At 41.5% G+C, this 22,512-nt stretch overlaps 1 protein-coding gene across 2 annotated transcripts in view; it reads right to left on the reverse strand.

The window, feature by feature from the left end:
- The window catches only part of PNPT1 (polyribonucleotide nucleotidyltransferase 1), a 37,181-nt gene extending 15,080 nt beyond the window's left edge, over nt 1-22,101 (reverse strand). For both annotated transcript variants that reach the window (XM_066626082.1, XM_066626091.1), the window contains exons 1-14: nt 21,921-22,101; nt 19,983-20,043; nt 19,683-19,757; nt 19,206-19,311; nt 18,249-18,298; nt 17,734-17,797; nt 17,596-17,643; nt 17,089-17,202; nt 16,034-16,220; nt 11,556-11,607; nt 8,511-8,568; nt 7,223-7,319; nt 5,880-5,982; nt 1,100-1,170 (exon numbers count right to left, since the gene is read on the reverse strand). In XM_066626082.1, coding sequence (XP_066482179.1) covers nt 1,100-1,170; nt 5,880-5,982; nt 7,223-7,319; nt 8,511-8,568; nt 11,556-11,607; nt 16,034-16,220; nt 17,089-17,202; nt 17,596-17,643; nt 17,734-17,797; nt 18,249-18,298; nt 19,206-19,311; nt 19,683-19,757; nt 19,983-20,043; nt 21,921-22,099 — 1,265 coding nt within the window. In that variant the 5' untranslated portion in view covers nt 22,100-22,101. The remainder of the gene's footprint in view (nt 1-1,099; nt 1,171-5,879; nt 5,983-7,222; nt 7,320-8,510; nt 8,569-11,555; nt 11,608-16,033; nt 16,221-17,088; nt 17,203-17,595; nt 17,644-17,733; nt 17,798-18,248; nt 18,299-19,205; nt 19,312-19,682; nt 19,758-19,982; nt 20,044-21,920) is intronic.
- Between the last annotated feature and the right edge of the window lie 411 nt (nt 22,102-22,512).

Below are 22,512 nucleotides of genomic sequence, written 5' to 3' on the forward strand. Positions count from 1 at the left end.
TATGACTTTTTAATAATTTCTTAAATGAGATTGAGGCAAATGATATCAATTCTTGACATTTAAATATGCTGGGAGTCTGCCTGGATAAACCAGATGCAAGGCTAAATTAATAAATATACATATAGTTAGATTGCATCATATGAGCATTTTACTTTCAAAAATTCAAGTTTATTCACTTAACAAAAAAAAGAACCAATAGTTTAACTCAACACGAATGGCCACTGCAAATGAGAAAGAATGTGCTCATCCCTGGTGAAGGGGGAAAAATCCATCCCTTTTAAAAATCACAATTTAATAAACTTCTTCTCTTACTGTTGTAGAGAGACAGTCATGCAAGTGATCATTCCATTCTTCAGCAGAGCCAGGCAAAGGCAGGGGATCCTTTGCATTTCTAATTGCTAACTGCCTCTCTACAACAGTAAGAAAAGCTGTTTTTAAACCACAATTGTAAAGGGATACATTTTTTATTTTTTTAAACTGATTTTATTTAACACATTTTTTGGTATCAGCAGGGACTTCCAGTATCAAACTCCTGTGGATGTTGAGGCAAGACCTTATTCCATTGAGAGCAATAGAGGGGCAAGAAACCTGAAAGTGGGTCTTTAAATCTAAGGTCATACAAAATAAGCTACCACTTGCAGTTATAAAATAAACTATAACTTAGGTCAAAACCGACCACACCCTTAGCTTCCAATCCCTCCAATTAATATTTACCCTAATGTATCAAGCAATCAGCAGTTTAGTCGACAGATCTATTGACAGAAAAGCACACCTTGAGAAAAGATGCAAGCCCTTTCTTCTTAGGAAAATTGTTGATGGCCAACAGTACCAGTATTAATGACAATTATCTCTAATATTGGTTTATGGAGCCTTCCAGTTTTTCTTTTTTGTAGTAACATTTTAAACAGGGTGAAATTATTTTAATTAACATGAAATAGGGTGAACAGCCTTAACTCTTTTAAGAGATTATATCTAAATTTTAAATAATGTTTGATCAAGCCTGTCTTCAAAAGATCAGCCAAGTGCATTATTCTGAAGATTCAACAGGTGCCAAGCCCAGAAGAGGGGTGGAGGGTGAGTGGAGAAGAGTGGCACATACCTTATGGCTGTTGTGATAAGGTCAGACTTTACACTGGATTCCAAGGAATCAAACGTTACTGTACAGAGGACCTACAACAAAAGAAAGGTTTTATGAAAATATAGAGGTTTGTTTTTGGGGAGGGGGAGGTGAGGGGGCAGTATTAAATGGTCTACAAATCAGCAACAGCAACTTAAAAGAGAAATGTTTCAAAAGCACTGCTTTAAAACTCAACCTACAGTTCTAAGTCTCCCTTCACTCTACCACTAGCTTTTCTGCCAAGTGACTTTCTGCATTAATGACAGTCAACATATTCAACCAAAGACTTAACTCTTGGTTCATTCATTGGATGGAGAAGCGTACCAGATTTCACAGCACAGAAAAGTCTAAGGGCTCAGGTGACCCCCAAGTACCCAATCCAAGAGGTGAAGCTAAGGTTACAAACAGCAGGGTCATGCATGCACCTCTTGGTACATTTGCCATGGTTTTTTATCCGGAACATAGAATGTATTGACATTGGTCGCCCAGTTGCCTGGCAAGGAATGTGTGTAAGAGCTGAGATACTGGACTGGCACAAGCACTTAGGGTAAGGAAGTAAGAAAGACATTTGTGTTGATTTGATTTCAGCTTGTTTTTTAACCTCTGTGCCTACTCTTTGTCCAACTCCTCCATCTTGCTGCCCACTGCATCTACTTCATTCCTGCAAGTGCCATCCCTTTTACCCTTCTTTCATTGTTTTTAGTGTTTTCAACCCCTTTTAACAAAATTCCTTTATTTTATTGTTTTACTTTACTGTTTTACTTCCTGGTCACCATTAATTCAAGAAGGAGCTGCTTGTGGCACCTCCCAAGTCAGACTACCTTCAGCTACTGTCTGGTATTGAGGGAACACCTACATTTTAGGGTTCTCTACTAAACTTATGGAGGAGGTTTTCCAGGTGGATTCCTTCTGTCTGGAACTCCCTACCTTCCCTACAGAAGTTACTGTTTCAGTTTAAATTCAGTCTAACTGGGGTAGGAGAGTGGGGTTGAGTATTCGGCATTGAGGTCCTACCCCCCCCCCCATCTTCCCTAACAATCCCTATGCAGTTGATTGGGCTGAGAGATCACAACTGACTTAAGGTTACTCTGTATGATTTATGGCTGAGTAGAGATTTGAATCCAGGTATCTCAAATTCATTAGTATTTTAGTTTTTCCATGCAAAGGCCTTTTAAAGTAGCTCACAAATGATAACTGTATGAACAGCAGCAATATAACGTAAGTTGTCTAAAATGTAACACAAGAGCAGCAAACATCACTGCAGCATACAAAAAGTCAGACTGGTGGAATTGTTCAACTCTGGTGAAATGTCAAAGAAATAGAAAGATCTTAAAAACCTTAAATCCAACACTCTTCACACAAGATGCTTGTTACTGGTGTATTCACTATGTTTGGCAAACTATGTGCTAAACACTGTAGTAATACTGGTAATGCACTCAAGACAGACTGGTAAATAGCCATTCAGCCATGTCAAGCAAGAATTGCCTCCAGGGCTGGTAACACTAGGCAGGGACATTTTTGCAACCAAGCTGATGTTATTTTCCCTTCACCTTTCAGTATGCTGATGTGCCACAAAGGAGCCAGGAAATTTTCTGATTTCTTTGCAAGGTGAAGCTCAGAAACAGGACTATTTCAAACCACCACCACATACATACCCCGCCCCCATTATCCTGGCAAGTGACTAGAATGGCTTGGGGCCCATGAGGGCAGTCGTGTCCCAACTCAAGACAGAGAAAGAAGTACTTTCTTTAGAAGTAACCTAGAGGACTAAGTGGCAGACATATCTTGTGTTATGTACACTGTGTCATCAATGTACTCAACATTTTAAATAAGAGTAAAGAAGGCACACGCTTGCCCAAGGGGCTTATAATTTAGAAAGTGACTCAAGGGAGACAAGGAGATTGAGGCAAGGATCAATGCAGGATTGGTGCTAAAGATTTCCTAGAAAAAGTGGATTAAAATGTTCTCCCTACTACCAGCTAGCCTTAAGTTCAGCTGCAGCTTTGTTTGCCCCCTTCCTGCTAGATAGAAGAGCCTGGACTATGTCAATGATTGCCAGGAACAACTATGTTCCTAAGGATATTGCTGTGGAAGCTGGTCTTGGCCAAAGCAAAGAATACGAATAAAGACACCCACTCTATTCAGCTGGGCAAGTCACTGATGTAAACTTCCTGTATGTTAGAAGAAGCTGCAGTCAAATCTATATACACGCCCTCTGCAAAATTTTTCAGCAAACGTAAAAAAGGTTTGCCACCCCCAATTTAAGCTGAAGCAGCAGGTCTGATTCAGAGATGCTGCTATTTCAAGCCACTCGCCCACACACACATCCCACACATGCAGCAGAGTTTTTAATAGTGATACAGAACATATGTACTCTCATTTTATAAGCACATATACAGAGGAAGTTAAGAATGTACGTCTACAGTGAAGCCATGAACTTTATTTCAATTAATTTGCAGGAACTTAGTACAAAAAAGAAGCAGCATTTCAGTAAGTTTGTTCATAAAACAAGCTGACCAATAGTATATAGCATCCAGCATATAGTACCTACAGCATCTCTGTGTTCCAAGTTATTGAATATAAAAGAATGCTGCATCCCTAGAGGTCTATCCTCAAGGTCAGAAAATAACAGTTGAACACCTTAGAACAGAGATTCATATCCAACCGCATGGGAACCAAATGATGGGGATATGGGACTCAATCTCTGAACAATTTTAAAAAATTGTTGTTAGATTAGAATATTAACTATTACCATAACCAATATGGATTGAGGTGTTCTGTTCCTAGCTAATCATATGTTAAACCAAGCTATTGACATCTTTGGAAGTCATTCTGGTACCTAAGAGTGATGATGATGATTTCGACAGTATGGCTAAGAGGGAATGGGGACATATTGGGCAATCTATTGGGGGGGTGGTCTGTAATCGTAAAAAGGTCAAGAACCCCTGGTTTGGAAGCAAGTCTCTCTCCCTCAGTACAATTCTCTCCTGACAAGGCCCTCATTCCCTGTTACAACACCACAGCCATCAGGTGCAGAGCAAGATCTCTGTACAATGTGCCAGATGGTCTTGCCTATATAGCTCTCAGCTTCTCTAGGTCAATTACCTAGACAAGTCCACTGCACCAGGTATAAATTTCCAACTTCCCTCACCCCCAATCCTCATTTTGCATTGCTGAGTGAAGGCAAGTTCCCCACCTAGTAGATATCTAGGGGCTGCACAAAAGAGTTCTCTCCCCAGCAGCAGAGACTAGCGAGTCAGTCCTCTTGCCCATTGCAGGAATGTGCTATTCAGTCCTGAATATAATTCAGTAATTTGTGTGAAGTGTAGTAGTCAGGGTCAGATACAACATTGGGAATATTCAAAAGGGTCAGAGCAAAGGTCACAGCCACCACGTTGGACACGCCCGTTCTAGACCCAGACTCTAAGATCTGTCTCTTACATAAAACATACACACTAACTGCTGTATAAACATGAGACACTATAGAAGATTCTAAGACAGCCAAATGAAAACTTTCAGGGAAGAGCTATTTTAATGTATTTACTTCCATACTATGTTCCCATACTACCTACTTGCATATGCACATAAGATGATTAGTCTAATCCGGGGTGCCCAAACCCAGGCCCAGGGGCCGTTTGCAGGCCTTGGGGACCCCCAATCTGGCCCACAAGGAGCTCCTAGTCTCCAATGTGCCTCTGGCCCGCCGGGCACTTGCTGGAGCCCATAATGGGCTCGCACTGCTGTCAGCACGAGGGCTGACTGTTCAACCTCTTGTATGAGCTGGGGGCTGAGGGCTCCCTCCTCTGCTTGCTGTTTCATGTCTGTGAAGCAGCAGCAGTGAAGGAAAGGCCAGCCTTGCTTTGCGCATGGCCTTGTATTGGCCTTGAGCTAACGCAAAACCTTCATTCATATGTTCCATCTCTAATATAGTGATTTATGTAAATTTATGTAAATTTTAAATATTCTTTATTTTCCTGGTCCCCAAAAATAGTGGCAGAGAGATAATGTGGCCCTCCTGCCAAAAAAGTTCAGAACACCCCTGGCATAATGGCTTGCAATTTAGAAAGACACAATGCTAAAGGGAAACAGGAAGAAAAGAAAGCCCTGTTGTCTTATTTTTCCCTCTGAGGTAGCTAAGGTGAATGATAAAATGCTTACACTTTTCCCACTGAACTGTGCCATATAGCTCATGAACTAATATTTGTTAAAATCTCATTGAAAAATGGATTTATGATCAGCCTGCCTATGCAATCTGCCTTGAGTCTATTGAGAAAGGCGGTACATAAATAATGTAATAAATATATAAGCTCCGTACTTATGCTGAGTTGGGCCACTGGGATCCTAGTTTAGTACTACCTAGTGTGTCAGGCAGTAATTCTCCAAGGCTTGCCCCTATTCTGCTACCACAGATCTCACTGTAGTTGATGGAAACAACACCTGAGAACTTCTGTATGCAAAGCATGTGTTCTACTACTAAACATAAGAATATAAGAACAGCGCCACTGGATCAGGCCATAGGCCCATCTAGTTCAGCTTCCTGTATCTCACAGCGGCCCACCAAATGCCCCAGGGAGCACACTACTCTTAATATTTTTAAAAACCTTTATTATTTGCAATATTCATGCACCAACCATTGGACTGACAGGTTAAGATATAAATTAAGATTCCTAGAAACACTGAAAGTAATTTAAGTGTTTGGTATTCCAAGCACCTCTGTATCAGTATCTAAAATGAAAAAATAAAGTGGGTGGGGAGTGAATACCTGGGTTTGACCTCTCTGAAATAATGCAGATCCATGCAGGGTTTTGAACATGTCCACTTCACAACTGATATTTCTAAGTGAAGTCAAGTCTCGTCCATCACACCTATCGGAGTAAAGTCAAAGAATGGTGTCAAAGACGGCAGAATTTTCTGAAGTCTGAAGTATACATACATGCAGGCATTTCTTTAATAGGGAGAGCAAAATCATGATTGACAACCAGGCCTCTTGACCTCACCTGACATATGCTGCAATTCTAACCACACTTTCCTGAGAGTAAGCCCCAATGAACAAAATAGGACATACTTCTGAGTAGACCTGGTTAGGATTGTGCCCTTATGCATATTGGATGTCATGACCTAACTCCTGTTCTATCTGTAGACTACAATACAGCATTGCACAGATCAAGCCCACACACTTTTGGGTTCTACACATAGAGTTCCTATCTGAATGCAAACATGCAAAAAGAACAGTCAAGCAGAGGTGGGACAAGCAGGATTCTGTTGACTCACTGTGTCCTAAAAGGAAACAGATCTGTAAGAATCATTCCCCCACATAGAGCCTGCCAGCCTATTTTGATCAGATGGAGAAGTTCTTCTGCTCATCTTGCCTCCATCTGGGATGGCAGGAATGTGGAGAGGGCTTCTCTGTTGCTGGGCTCAGGCTGTGAAACTCCTTGCTTCCAAAGACTACCTCCTGCTTCCTCAACAGTATGCCGACGTCAATCACCAGACCCTTTGGCCTGATGAATATAGTCAGCCTGGATCTTATGCACACTTTACTTGCATGAATTCAACTACATGTGCTTGGTAAACAAAGACAGAACAACAATTTAAATAGCACAGGTGGTACTGCCCACCACTGAACTTACTAAATGCGCCAAAACAAACCTGACATCGGAGAGTGAAGCTGCTGTTGCCCCAGTTTTTGTGTGCCTCACATTGTTTTTAAAGAGAATATATTTTTCAGATGTAAGGGCATTCCAAGGTAATTTTGAATATACACAATTTTAGCTTGACATGCTGACTCTAGAATGAATGTAAACCTCATGTACGATGTGGGCTGACTGTATTCTACCTGGCTTGTGCCATTTTCTGCCAATTAACTTCTGTTCTCATCACCTCTTCTGCGTCCCATTCTTTATATTTAATTTGTAACATTGTTTTTAAAATTCTGATGTGAGTCACCATAGGCATTTTATTTTAAGATGGGAAGGTGGGTTAGAGACATACAAACAAATACGTGAAGCTTTTGTAAAAGTGCAGCAAAAGAGACTGGTCTTTAGCCTTTTTAGCTCTATGCATTAATCTGCTTAAACACAACAAAACAATAAATTCCATATTTACCTTCTGTATTCATTCAGAACAAGATTTCTAAAGATTTCCTTGGAAACAACATTAAATGACTCCATGACTTCATAAGGTTCAGCTTCTGGGAACTTTTCTAGACATAAGACACAGAACAAAAAATGCAAGCTAAATGCAGAGTCATTTTCCCCATAATATGATCTGAAGGAAAGTAAGAGATGCCATCAAAGAACACTCCCCAATCTGAAGGACTTGCCAATTTTTCTCTCTCTCATTCTTAGAAATTTAGCCATTGTCAGGAGATGTGCTCTGTGCACCTTTGATGACAGACAGCTGGGTCAGTTGTGCTTCTTACAAGGTACACAGAGTAAGCAAAAAGCATCCTCCATGCCTTTAAAGGATGGAAACAGAAGAAAGGATCTTGATCAGGAGTGTCAAACACCTTTCATATGGAGGGCCACACAGCATTCATGGTGCCTGATGAGGGTCGGAAGTGATGTCATTAGGCAAGAAGTAATGTCATTAAACAGGTCATAACCAAAAATAAACACCTTTTTCTCACTTAGGAACTCATTAGCTTCAAATAACGAAAGAGAAAATATATGAATCTTGATCATATTTCAAGAAATGGGAGAGCCCAATTTTCAAGTAACACCTTTTCAGTAACACCTCAGCGCTACTTAGCAGCTGAAAGCCTGAGGGCCATATAAAAAGCTTCCGCAGGCCACATCAGGAACCCGGGCCTTATGTTTGATACCCCTGATCGTGATCATCAGACAGAGCACAAAAAAGTTTCAACAAGGGCACAGTTTTCACTGAGAAGGTATAGCTGAGCCTGAAGCCTGGGGATTAAAGACTGAATGACTCCCTAACAAAAAGCCCTTCTCATAGAACCCTAAAATGAGAAAGAGAGAAGGGGTCTAGATCAGTTCTCTACATGAAGGAACTTTTCTGCTTATTATGGAGAAATGTTCAAATTATGTAAGCATTCCCCTGTCGTCTGAAATGGAACAGATTTACTGGCTCAGTAAGAACTGGTCCATTATACCACCTGTATCTCAAAACCTATGAAATGAGATTTTAAATCAGAATCTGCTAGGTGACACCCAAACTCACCGTGGTTATAGTGCACTTCCATCAAGGAGCCCTGTTGCAGTAGCACCACCATTTTGGATTGTGCAAGATCTTGTGAGAACTTGTGTGGTCCAAGATGGCAGCGCCAGGAAAGCTGGTAAGAAAAGGCTGCTGGAGACGTCCCACAGCACCCTTGTGAGTTTGCCACCAGAGTGCAGTTTGGCAACCAGTGAGCTAAATAATAATTTATTACCCTTCAGTTGTTCTTCTGTTTCAAGCCTTATTTTGTTTATTGCGTCATCTCTTGAAATCTGGAATATAAAATAAATATAATCCATTTTAATTTTATTAAGATGAATTTTTTAATCTCTTGCACAACCTAGGACTAAGAGCAGATTTAAAAGTGACAACCACAAGTGGAGACCACAGAAAATTACAACCTCCTAGAGGCTCGCCACAAGGCAGACAAAATATTTTAAAACTTCTTGCCCCATACACAGTCCGAAATCTGTATTTTTTTCATGTTGCAAGTGCTATGAAGGAGAGTACGTTTCACTATTTCAAAATGTGGGCTGTAATATTTAATGCTGGCTCTCACTTTTAAATGAAGAAGTTCAAATATTTTATATGATACACTAAGACCAGAGATTCCTATCCTTTAGGAGCCATGGACCATTGAGACAAAAATTGGAATTGAAGTGAACCACATGCAACCAGAGCCTTCAAGAGGAAGTTTATTAGGGGGTACAATGTTCATTTTGGGTCCCTTCCCAAAGGGGGAGGGGAGGAGGTGAAAAAGTGGGAGAGGGTGCCCACAGAGGTGGGCAAATCAGGGCAGGGTTGCAGCAGCACAAAGCGTCTTTGGAGTCCTAGTCTACTGTGCTTCCCAATGTGGAGCCAAGGTCTACCTGCGCACACAGTGTCAGCAGCTAGATACAGGAATACAGAAAACCAAACACACTCCTAAGTCCCTAAAATTTTTTAAATAGAGAAAATCCTTGCAGAAAATTAGATCATCCTATTTAGTTTCACACAAGAATGGAAAGAATGGTACCTGTGTGTACCAAAACATACTTCTGCAACAGCTGTAGTTCCACAGCTGTGTCCTTGATACATCCCTTCACCGTAAGCAGAGGTGAAAAGAGCTACTGCAGTAGGCCTGTTTCCACCCAGATTTGAGTGTTCTGGAGTGTCATGTATGCATTCCTTGGTCCAGCACATATGGTTTGCGGCAGCCACAGCCACCTTATACTTAGCATCCCAAGTGGGCAGCAAGTCCAGGTAAGATTGGTAAATATAAGATCCCAGGAAATTTCTGGCCCTCCTTTAGCTCCTAGGCCCCCTTTTTGACACTAGGCCCAGGTACAAATTAACCCCCTTACCCTCTCTCATGGGTCCTACATGCAACCCCCACCTGCATTTTCACACAAAAAAATCAATTAAATTTGTAATAATTAGAGATTTATTAGATGCATTATTTATAGTGAAGGTTTGTGGGTTGATGCTTTTGTTGCTGCCTGCAGGTAGTTCATTCTTCACCCTCTCTGGTGGTATAGGGAAGCACACTGGAAGTGATCAAAGGCAATAATTTTTTTCCTGAGACTTTGTAGACCACTTCTCAGGGTCTCGCGGATCACCGGTTGGGAACTAGTTGCAAAGACAGTGACTTTCAAGTATTGTATAAGGGAGCCCTGGAATGCCTCAGAAACTTACTGGAGTTGCATGTGAGGTATGGGTGTCAGTTAATAAAATCAGTAACAGCAAACACACTTCCCTAAAAGACAGCTTGCTCACCATTACTGATCTCCCCTGGAAAGAGAAAAAATGTTACTCTGTTCTAAGTTACACACAGTTCAAGCAGTGCAACAGCAAGGCCCAACAGGACTGGCCAAAGCCCTAAGAGCTATAACACATTCCAGAATCTTCTGCTGCAACACAGTGGGGTCCGCAGCAGATGTTCAGAGGTTCCTTGGCAGATAAGTCAATATGTAAAATGTTCGCAGAAGATGGAAAAGTCTAAACAACACACGGGTAAGCTAAATATAATGTGTAAATATAAATATGCATTTTACACCCACTGACAGAGAGCCATGAGGTAAACAACTGGTGAGTGGAAAATGATAAGAGGCCTATGGTGAACAGTCAATACCATCTATACAAAAGACCTCTTCCACTGGAAGAAAGGACACCACAGGGCAGGGGTGTCAAACATAAGACCCATGGGCCAAATGTGGCCCCTGGAAGCAATATCTCAGATGCCATTATAACAGAGCTGTCCTAGTATAATAATTGGTTGCTCTCATATCTTGAAAATCTGAACATGATTTCCACATTTTCTCTTTGCCATTTGCAGCTAATGAGTTTCTATCTGAGAACAATGCTTATTTCTGGCCATCATCTGCTTAATGCTGTCACTTTCTGCTTAATGATGTAACTTCTGACCCTCAGCAGGCACCATGAATGCTAACCTTGGCCCTCTGTATGAAACAAGTTTGACATCCCTGCCATACGGTATAATTCTTTGAATTAGTGCTATTAGCCATGTAAAGTCTTGCTTCCCTTACTTCCCACCCGCAAATAATGATGCAAGTTTTCCCCTAGCTACTAAAAATCCCACTGCAGTAAAGTAATCTTTACATTCTTTCAAAGTTCAAAGGTCAACTAGTAAATGAACAGTGTGTGCCTGATGCAGCCACAGTGATCAATGTGCAGAAACATTTTAGCATGTGTTTCTGGAGCTGTGAGAATACAAGAGACTACTATATAGGGAAGTTTGTCTGAACATGAGGCACACCTGTGCATACGCACTTAACAGCAGCACTCCTCCCCATCCCTCAAAGATTTATGCTGTAAAGGACTTTTGGAATGATATGCCATAAGGCACTGATCAATTGATAAACATGAAAGAGACTTTCAAAAGTCCTTCATGGCACTGCTCTTGAAGGGTTCAGACAGAGTCCAGGAGCCTTATCTCAGTTGCTATTCTGCCTTAGCACTAATTAGTCTCATCAGGGGCTTTTGTTTTCCATGACAATTAGGAGCACAGCAGACCTCTCAGATACTCCCAAGTTCCCTGGATCAGAGCCATTCTCAGGAATCTTCAGGAAGAAGAGAACAGGATGTTGGGACAGGGAGAATGTTCTTTGCATTCTGATTAACATCTTGTCAACCAGGATAGAATGATTGCAGAACATGAGTAGCTAAACAACTTGTATGCATTAGTAGAAGGCAGGCTGGCACTGAGAACTCTGAGAAGTAATTCAAGTGCCATTTATCAAGAAGAGTTTTGAGTACTCACTTTATCATGGTTGAAGTCCGAGAACACAGCAGTGACCTTTTCAGATGCAAGCCTTTCAAGTGAAAATTCGGGGGAGGGGGGGAGAGCAGGGAGAGAGGAGAGAATAATTATTAGAAACTTATGTTTGAATGGAAACCAGTTTCAATTGTTATGAATAAGGCGGCAGCAACTAGAACAGGCAAGGTTTTCACTTGAGAACATCAGGAGCTGCACATACACCTTAGCTGGAGAGGCAGGTCCTAAGAGACAGCCCTTCTCAAGATCTTCATATAGACCATCTGCCCAAGTGTCCCACCTGTCTTGAAGTAATGCAGCAAAAAAGAACAGCTGTGCCTGACTTCAGATGAAAAGATTGTGCGACTGAAAAGACCAACATCTTTTGCCTACCTGAGTTCCACATGGTCAGGATCTCTATAGCAGGAAGTAACTTTTTTTTCCAAATCCAATATATCAAAGTTTACAAAATTGCTTCATCCTGCTGTAGTGAAAACAGGAGCCCCAGAAAAAGCATGAGACTAAGCCAACAGCTTAACTGCTGCTTGTCAGTAAAGCATATGGCCCTTTACGGGATAGCACAAGCAAGGAGAGGTTCTTTTAAAAAGGGATATACAATTTAAAATTAGACTGGAGAATGAAGAGAAAAAAAGATAAAGGAGGAAGCAGCAACAAGAGTAAACAAGGGATGAATACAAACAAATGCAGCTCAGGTATTTAGGCTTATTTCCAATCAGAGAAGAGGAAGATAGGGTGGGTTTTGAAGGAAGAGAGATGAAATGGCACTGCATGCAGATGCCAGTGTCACAACCAGACGTGCTCTAGTGTAGCAGTAGGCACTGATGGCACTTTGCTGGAAACAGCCAGTGCAATTTGCATTGCTACCATCATATTACAGAGATTCTTTCACTGATGATTTATTACAGTGCTCTTTGAGCTGTCTTTTAGGGAAGTATGTTTGATGTTTTTGACTGACAGAAGAACCTCATGCCTGGTGTCTCATGACTGAGCCATTCTACCCAATAGAAACAATGAATTGTGGCCCAATTAGTGCCTGCTTCCTGACCATTAGTCTCCAACCGGGCAGGTTTACATAGTGCTCAACAATCTCTCATGCTATGCAGCAGTACTACATAGTACAGATATGCAGCAGTACTACATAGTACAGATGAGGCATCGCTAGGACAGATTTGAAGATAAGCCCACCTGAGTGCTACCCTAATGTCTACCACTGAATCATACTGCAGAAGTCATGGCTTGTCCGAGGCCAACCTCTGAAGTTTATAACAAAGGTAACATTTGTATCAGGGTCTTCCTAGCTTACACAACTTATTAATTTAATCACAACACTCACTATGCAGCCTACATAGCAATAGTCAATGTTGTATACTCACGTAGGAAAGTACAAAATAAAGTACCATGACATGTGCCAAAACTCAAGAAGGCAAATCCCATTAGGAAACATACTGCAAGGCTGCTATTAACTGACTGATGGTGTTTAATTTTATACATCCAAGAAGTAACACCACCTTTTATTTATGTTCACTCTTCTAACTTGTCGTTGCTACTGCCCACACATTTTTCAGTCTCTGCTATTTGAATGCTCAATTCAGAATTAAATTTTCCTCTTCTCTTCATTACCACAACATTCAAATGACATTGGGTGGGCTCCAGCACCTCAAAGCCTCTCTGCTCAAGAAAAATCCCCAGCATATGTGGTGAGTGACTGAAGGAGAGAGTGAGAGTCCAAGCAGATTAATACCAGGTTACAGGAGTTCATGTGCGGAACTTCACTGCCCTGTCTGCAGCCATGTGAAAAATGCCTCTATCACTCTGCTTAGTTTTTGCATCATACCTGGCACTAGAAATACCCAGCACAAAATTATCCTTATTTTTCTTTTCTTTTAAAAAAAAACCACAAAAAAACCACACATGCACTCCCAACTGAGAAATTTTGATTTGTTAATTACAGCATTTCGACAGCTGGAAATATTCAGAAAAGAAAGTTTGCCTGATTTTTTCAGGAGCAGAACACTAAGAAAGGTTTGTATTTTATATTACTGTTTTTAAACATAAGCTACCTGGAGTCCTTTTCCAGTAAGTGGTAGAAAGCTACACAGTTAAAAGGGGGAAAATAAAAGCATTTGCTTGCCTTTCTCCTCCTCCTTTCCTTTTCTTGCCAAGGAGTACCAGGGATGAAAAGTAGCAGCAGCAGCTTCCATTGAGCCAAAAGGTCAATAGCTTCTACAAGACCATAGCTTGCATTTCCAAGATGGAAGGACCAAGCCCAAGCCCTCATATTTCATCAGCAGTACCAGTCAGGTATAGAGGCAGTGAAGAGAGTACAGTACAGTCTGAATATCCTATACAGCGAGTATTTCCTACAAATTCTGACACAAAGCCTGGAACTGACTGCAAGGTGTGTTAATTTAGGGAAAAGTTCACAAACTGGGCATTGCGATGAGTCTTCAGAGGTGTTGTAGTATGTGTGCCAGCCAAGCCACTTGGCAGATCACAATACTGAGGCTCTGCTTGGGGAGAGGGGATGCACATGATGTGGTATAGGCCTGCCTCTCTAAGTGCTTTTATGCCGATTTTAATTCAAAAAAATTAAAATTTAATTAAAGATTTTAATTAAAAAAAATTCAACCCAGAAGTACCCATGACATCATCACGTCACATGTTGCAACCTCATCAGCATATACTTCTGGGTTCTGCAACTAGCAGCACTAGGAACAGACTGCTGTAGACCTGGTAAGTTTGGGAAGCACTGATTTAGGGAATACAAATCTCCATATGAACCATCCCATCCATTAGATCAGGGGCTAGACCCTTCTCTCATCTCATCATTTTTATATTAAGTTATTGAGAGCAAAGGCTTCACTACTGTGGCTTAGGGCTGCCCAGAAAGTCCTGCTGTAACCTCATACTTCCTATCTTCAGAAAGAGAATGAAAAGGACAGCATCATGTGTCCCCTGCCATTTCCTGCCTCGAACATCACAGAAATAGAACACAAGCTAAAGCAGCATACAGACAATAATTTCTCAAGAACCATGGAAGATACAACCTCTTCAACACCACCATGACACCAATCCTGATAACAAACTAGCTACATCTATATATAGGGTGGAGGGGAAAATAGGCACACTCAAAAAAGGTCATGGAGTGGGGAAAATTCCTTTCCTAATTCTAGCTGCTTCTCTAAACTCCACAAGAGGGAATGATATGGAGAAACTGACTAAACCAGTAATTCCCAAACAGGTGGGTCACAACCCACCAGACAGGGAAGCACTTGTCCCTTCCACTTTAAGAGGTGGGGAGGCAGCAACGCAATCCCTAGGATCAAGCTGCTGCTGCTGGGATGGGAAGCGTTTCCCCCCCCCCCCCCACTTACTGGCAGCTGCAGCCAGAGTCCTGGGGGTTTGGGTAGCCTTCCACAGGGCTCCTCATGACTCTAAACATGTAAAAAAAAGAAAAAAGGCACTTCTGGTTTAGCGGTAAAACGTGCAGGTATTTTTTTCTTTTTTTACACATTTGAAGGTGTGGGGAGACCTGCAGAGGACCCCCTAGGACTCTAGTGCTGGCAAGTGAAACCCCTCCTCCCATCCCTGGCAGCAGCACAATCCCGGGGATCACACTGCTGCCAACATCCCCCCCCCCCCATACACACTTACAGTGCTCCCAACTCCCTAGTAGGGGTTTGGGAAGCACTGGACTAGACCACATTGAAAGCATCTTTGGTCAAGTTAACTGTGTACCTAATTAATCCAAAATTGTACCAAACATTTGTTCAGGCAGGGACTGGTAGCAGTAAGAGGCAGAGGAGAGGCCACTATCCAATCGTCAGTCACACCAAAACATACAGAAGAGCCAGGTGCACTGCTGGATTTAGCTTTAGCTTTTCCCAGGTACTCCTTGAAACACTAAAGAAACCTGCACACCTAAACTGACCAGAAATCATGGCAGCATGGGGGAGGGGGAGTGACCACATACACTGCGACTATAACAGCCCTCTATAGACACCCAGACTATAACAGAATTGTATTGCCTGCAATTCTCTGCAACTGTTATCTAACAGAGCCACTGAGACGCATAAGTACATTTGCATACTGCATATGAGAGAAAAACAGAGAACTGGGCTCTTTTGAACACATTACTGGTATGAAGCTTTATATACACACATATCCATACTGTTTGCTTATTGTATATTATAAATATCATTTGTCGTATACTTGGTCCTAATTATATTTTTAAAAATGTTATCTTTCTATCCTACTTTCACATGGGAGCTCCCAGTAACTTTCCATTTAGGGAACTGGTTAATTTGCACCTGCTTACCTTCCAGATTACGCACTGGGTCCCCTGTCCTAGTTATGTTTTGAGAACTGTGTGACCATTTGTGTAGGTGGAGCTTGAATTTTTAGATAAATAATAGGCGTGTTCAGCCACTGTCCCATGATCTGACAATTTTGAGGGTACTTACTGCTTTGCACATTCCACAATCTCCTCTGGAGCCGTGAATAGCTTCTGGACTGTTCTCTTGGCAACACCCTGCTCTCTTGCCAGTTGTTGTATGCCTTGAATTATTTGCTGGGTGTGTTTCACACCCACTTTAATGGCATGGCAGAAATCCTGCTGTAACACATTCTCTGCTGCTGCTTCCAGCATAACTAGAGTCAAACAAAGAGCCCAAAGTCAACCAGTGTTATGATCTTCAATGGCTACACTGTATCTACTGACTCTTATTGTAGAAGAACCCAAAGAGGCTGGAATATATTTTATAAATAGAGGCTAACTCCTTAGACAATGAACTCTGATAATTTAATTACATGATTAATTATGACAGGGTAGAAACACAACACACTGTGGAAATAAGGTCTATTCACAGTCAGAAGACATACTGTATTAATTAAAAATTGTTATATGCTACAGAGTTCGAACATGCTTTTTATACACCAGAAACATTTTTCCAAAGAATCTCAAAATGCTGAGACACCAGAGCCTTAGAGAAAGGTTGGACAAAAATGGATATAAAATAGTACTTAAATCATGCGGGGGCAGCAGTATTTACTTGGATACACTCACCCACTACTATGGATGCACTGAGGCACAACACACAGGAATAAGGTCTGGCTGGCTTTGGTGGCAGATCACCATGAAACTAATTTATAGTACATTAAGAGTATTCAAGAACACAAATTCGTCATGGAGGGGTTCGGCTTCTATACATAGACTATGGCTCAACTAAGCAGGTAATTTAAAGTTGCATTTACACTGCACCAGAGGCTGACAACAAAGATTTGACACAACATGAAAGTTACATGTTTTGATGCATGATCAACAATTCACATCAATGAGTCAAAACTGGTGGCAGCATGTCTGATCCAACATTCAGTGTGGCTTATGCAGAATTCTCAAGTAGCCTTCCATCCAGGTACTAACCAGGCTGAGACACACTTAGCATTAAAACAGCATTCTATGGCTTCAAATAATTCTTTGGGCATTTTATTAATTTTTTAAAAATTGTTCATTACTTACCAATTTGACTACGAGGTGCTCCAGAGACAATCATATCCAGAGTACTGGAAGACATTTCTTTGCGAGTGGGATTAACAATAACTTCCCCGTCAATCAGACCTACTCTCACAGCACCTAATAAAATACTCCATCAGACAGCAGTCTGCAACTAAGAAAAAACTCATCCAAAAAAATTATGCTTTGCATTTATTTTATATTGTACACTGCCCTGAAGGCCTTGTATACAAGGGGAGACATGCCATATAAATCTTTTAAATAAATGAAGTAGCCCATCTCACCACCCCCTACAGCTACTACTAGCCCTTGGAGGGAAGCTGTCATTGTACCGAAAGATGATTTAACAGATAAGAAACAGTGTCATTAGACCTCTAAGGTTTCAAACAACTATGAATTCTAGACTATTCTGCCTTTAAGCACACTAACTTTAAATAAACAGGTTGTTTACTTGTTCTTGAACTTTTGTCATGAACTTTAACATAAGAATACATGAATTTTAACATTACTCACCAATGGGACCATTCCATGGAATATCTGACAGTGTAAGGGCTGCAGATGCTAAAAGTAATAAGATTCATTTACTTGACACTAGCAATAATGTTTAGTGGAACACTAAATATTTTGAAAATTATTTACAAAAATAGATACCTCCATTGATGGCCAGCACCTCAGGATCATGGACACCATCTACAGCTAAAAGATTACAAAGGATCTAGTGCAAGAAGGACAAAGATGAGTGATAGTTTAGTTTAATGGTATTCAAAATATTAAATACATTTATACTCGTAGAAAAGATAGAAACCAATTTCAACAACACTAAGATGGGTAAGAAAAGAAGGGCAAGAACACACAATAGAAATAAAATCTTTCATGGCAAAGAATGTCATCTTCAACAGAAAGTGAAGAATAGGTTCCACTTGATGAAATTTACAAGACTGCAGAATGGAACTTGCCCAGTTGTTGTTTCTAGACCTAATCATCACCTTCTACATCTACCGTGAAGAGGAAAGAGCAAAATGATCCCTTCAATATTACTGCTTCTCACAAGGAGGCAAGTATGACCAGTGACTGCTTATGTAACAGCAGTATGCAATGCACCCATTTAATAGTAATTCCACACTAAAAGAAGCTAGGGTCTAGGCTAGAAGTAAGGAGGGACCCACCTGTGTATCATAGTAGTAGCCTGCTGGGAAAAGTGGCCTAATTGACCGATCTGCAAAAAAGCATTTAAATATTTAAAAATGCCATGTATCAGTCCTTCCCAAACTTTTTAGCACCAGGACACACTAATAACAGTTAACAGTTTATCACGACCCATGAGGCAAAAAAAAAGAAGAATGAATTATTACTATAAATTAATAATAATTGGCATCCTGTGCTTCTGAGGGTGTTAAAAAACAAATGAATAGCGTGTGTGTACAGACATTTGCTAGACTCTCCATAGAAATGGAGCCCCTCGAAACTCTCTGTTTCTCAAACTGTGGGTGGGGACCCACTAGGTGGGTCATAAGCCAATTTCTGCTGGGTCCCCCTTCATTTCAAAATTTTATTTAAAATACATTAGATTTAATGCCACCATGGGATGTGACCACATTTGGGGAAATGTCACAGATCTGTACTTTTAAGCAGGCTACTCTGTATATGCTTTTAACAATGATAGTAAATGGGATTTACTCCTGGATAAGTGTGGATTGCAATCCTAGGACTGCAGCCTAGGATTGTTAAAAATTTTCCTGCTTGATGATGTCACTTCTGGTCGTGACATCAGTTCCGGTGGGTCCCGACAAATTCTCATTTTAAAAAGTGGATCCTGGTGCTAACATTTGAGAACCACTGCTCTAAAGACTGTTCCCCCAAACCTTTGCAGTCAATTCCAGGGTACCCAGAAGTCTGAAGTGGAGAGCAAGATATGCAGTTAGGAATTTCCAGGTCAGACAAACAGTTGAAACTGGGTTTACATGTGATCTACAGCACTCTAATTACTAGAGAAAAATCAGAAAATGTGACATTTTAACTTGTAGCATGAGATAATCGTTGTACCCCCAAATTAGCATTCCAGCTAAAGATTTTCTTCTGCAAACCAGGCAAGGATGCTTGCAAAGCCTTTACAGTGTATATACCTATTACTCTGCTTGCAAGAATTTCTCTATCAGTGGAACCAAGTTCTCTTCGCATATAATTCGTGGGAATTCTTCCAGCAGCAGCAGCTTTTTGCCGATAGTCAACCTTATGCAATTAAAGAGATATGTATAAGTATTGTTTCCTCTTATTTTATTAGGACAGGTATTCTATATTGCAAAATATGAGTTAGCATTCCAATTTATCCAGTACACTTACTATAAAATCATTTTTTTAGTCTTTGTCTACAAATTTCATTGTGTACATGCTACCTGCTTTACAACCAACTAGTGCAATCCTGTACGGCTGCATACTCATAAGCCCCATTAAAGTTAATAGGAATTATGTATCTGTGCACAAGATACAGTCATTCTGTTTCAAGATAAAACAGAAACATACCACTTAAACACTGAGCATCTCTCACCAAAAACATCCCACAACATATTTTAACACTATATGCCACTCATTAGGACACTTACCACCAAAGGCATGAATTGAGATGGAGAAGGTTTTGTTTTACTAACTGCTGTTACCATCACTGATGTGTCACCTAGCTTAATTTTAAAAAATAGAAAGAAAAAAGAGGAAAAGTAAATGACAAAGACTTAATCTTACTGGCTCAGTGCAGACTTATCCAAGCAAAATCATGGAGATGGCAATTGATTTTAAAGTTGTTCTATTTCTTTGAAGATAAACAAAAACAGCCCACACACACACACACCCCCAATTGAATTGTGTCTCAGTGGTATGCACAAATGGAATTTACAGAAATTTGCTACCTGTACGACTGCACATCCATCTGCAAACCTTGCCAGCTTTCCAGAGGAAATTTCCAACTTCCTAGAACAACAATAAAAAGAAGTTAAGTTTATGGATGAACAAACTAGCTGACCTCAAGAGGAAAGCAGAAAGGAAGTACAAGCTGACAGGGAGACAGTTCCAGAAAAGAATGGAAATGCATTCAGACAAACAATATTTATGTACAGGTTATATTATAAAACATGAGAATAGCGCAAGAACAAAAATGGCATGATACACTGTTGTATGTGCCTCCGATTCCAAACTCCAAGCATTGCATTTTGCCGCGTGTCCACATGCACAATCACCACATGTGATAACCTACATTTTATTCCCTTGCAAGTTCTTTCCCTACAGAACAAACAAAACACTTGAAGGAGTCCTAACACAAACTCTAGTTGGCTCTACTATTTTAATGGGGCTTGTGTCCAGATATTGCAATGAGGTCTACTTTCCATACAAAGATGCAGATATTACTTTTAAAACTTTTTTTTTTTTAAAAACCAACACTTCTTGCTTTGTTTTGGTGAGGTGGGGGAAGGATCTATACAACTTTTCAGCAAACTCAGAGATCTTAGGGCAGCGTTTCCCAAACTGTGGTTGGGACCCACCAGTGGGGTTGTGAGCCAATTTTGGGTGGGTTACAAAAAATTTCTGAAACATTTAAAAAAAACTTTCGCAAGCGCCGTTGCCTGGTTTGCAGAAGAAAATTCTTAGCTGGAATGCTAACCAGTGGTATGAGGTTCATACCCCCAAATTAAAATGCCACATTTTTCCATTTTCTCTAGTAATTGGTGGGCCATAGTTCACTTGTGAATCAGATTCAGCCTTTTCTCTGGTTTGGAAGGCTCTCCAGCTCAGCCTTCTGGGTACCCTGGAATGACTGTAAAGGTTTTGGGGAACAGTTCTTGAACTCCATTTCTAGGGAAAATCTAGCAAATGTCTACACACGCACACGCTATATGTAAGTTCTCTAGCAGCCTTGGGAGCATAGGACTCTAATTATTATAAATTAATACTTTATTATTAATACTATTAATACAATATTTCTTTTTAGATTGTCATTTTAAAAAGTGGGTCCTGGTGCTAAAAGGCTTAGGAACCACTGTACTAGGGCAGTGGTTCCCAAACTTTTTAGCACCAGGACCACTTTTTTTAAACAATGCTCTATCAGGACACACTGAGGCTTAACAGATTTTTAAGAAAGGAGATCTAGAAAGAAATAGTAATGTATTTCTAAGTAATTATAAACAGAAAAAAGACCCTCAAACATTTATCTTCCTATATTTACATATGCTTGCAAACTTCAGGAGCTCAGCTTCTTGTCAGACATCTAGCAGCAATCTTGCAAACTGTAGGAGCTGAGCTCTTTGCAGGGTAATTAGCAACTACAGTATCTAATTTTTTGAATAATCTGAATGTTTGAGGTAATTAGTCATCTGATTTTTCCATCACCTTTTGGTGCCCCACAGTGACACCAGTGGGGTCACTTTTGTGACCCCAAAAGTGTGACACTTTTGGTCACAGTTTGGGAACCACCTTCAGGGTACTGGCTACATCCTAATGCACACTCTGCACATGCTCAGAGGCGATTTTATTGCCAAGTTACCAGCAGGCTCAGCATGAAGTCACTCTGCACATGGTCAGGAACCACTTACTGCCTTCCTGGGCTCCAAGGGTGTAGGTGACTCAGAGTCCAACCCTACAAGTAAGTCCCATGATAGTAACAGGGCTTCTTCCCAGGTAAGTGTGGCTAGAAGTGCAGCCTCAGAGCCCACTCCTCTGCGTGTCTACTCAGAAGTAAGTCCCATGATAGTCAACGGGGCTCACTCCCAGGTAAGCGTGCCAGGGCTGCAGCCCGAGTTCCCAGGCAGGCCCCCTGCAGGCGAGGGGGAAGCCAGACCCTACCCGCCTCTTACCGGCTCCCCACCTCCACAGACACCGCTTGACGGCCTCCGGGAGAGCTCCACAGGCCCCTGGCCGGCCCCCACCAGAGGGAGCGCGACCCTGCCAGCCAAGGACTCATCGCCACGGCCGCCCGCGCCGCTTTTCCCCTCCAGCGCAGCCACCGACAGCAACCCGTGCACGCGGCGGCCATGACACCAGAGTCAACCGGCCAATCTGCCCCTCGCGCCAAGGCACAAGCTGATTGGCTCTCCGCAACAAGCTCGAGAGCGATTAGTCTCCTGAGAAAGAACGTCATGGGAAAGGCGGGACGCGGGGCTAAGGTGAAGGTTCGCTTTCGATTCCGAGGCTGTTCGGAGGGAGCGCGGCAGTGGTGGCGCGTGCGCGCCTCCTAGTGGCCGACCGTGGGAAACGCACATTGGGCTAAGGGAAAACTTCGAATGAGCATCAGGCCGTTGATCTTGTCTTCCAGGTCCACCCTCAGGGCCACAGCCAGTGGCGTAACCAGAGGGGGTGCAAAGCACTGAGGGCCCAATCCTGAACGACTTTCCAGCACCGGTGCAGCCACAATGTAGCCCCTAGTTAAAGGAACGATGTTCCCATACC

This window comes from Tiliqua scincoides, chromosome 1, assembly GCF_035046505.1.
Source record: "Tiliqua scincoides isolate rTilSci1 chromosome 1, rTilSci1.hap2, whole genome shotgun sequence".
In the NCBI taxonomy this organism is placed as follows: Eukaryota; Metazoa; Chordata; class Lepidosauria; order Squamata; family Scincidae; genus Tiliqua; species Tiliqua scincoides.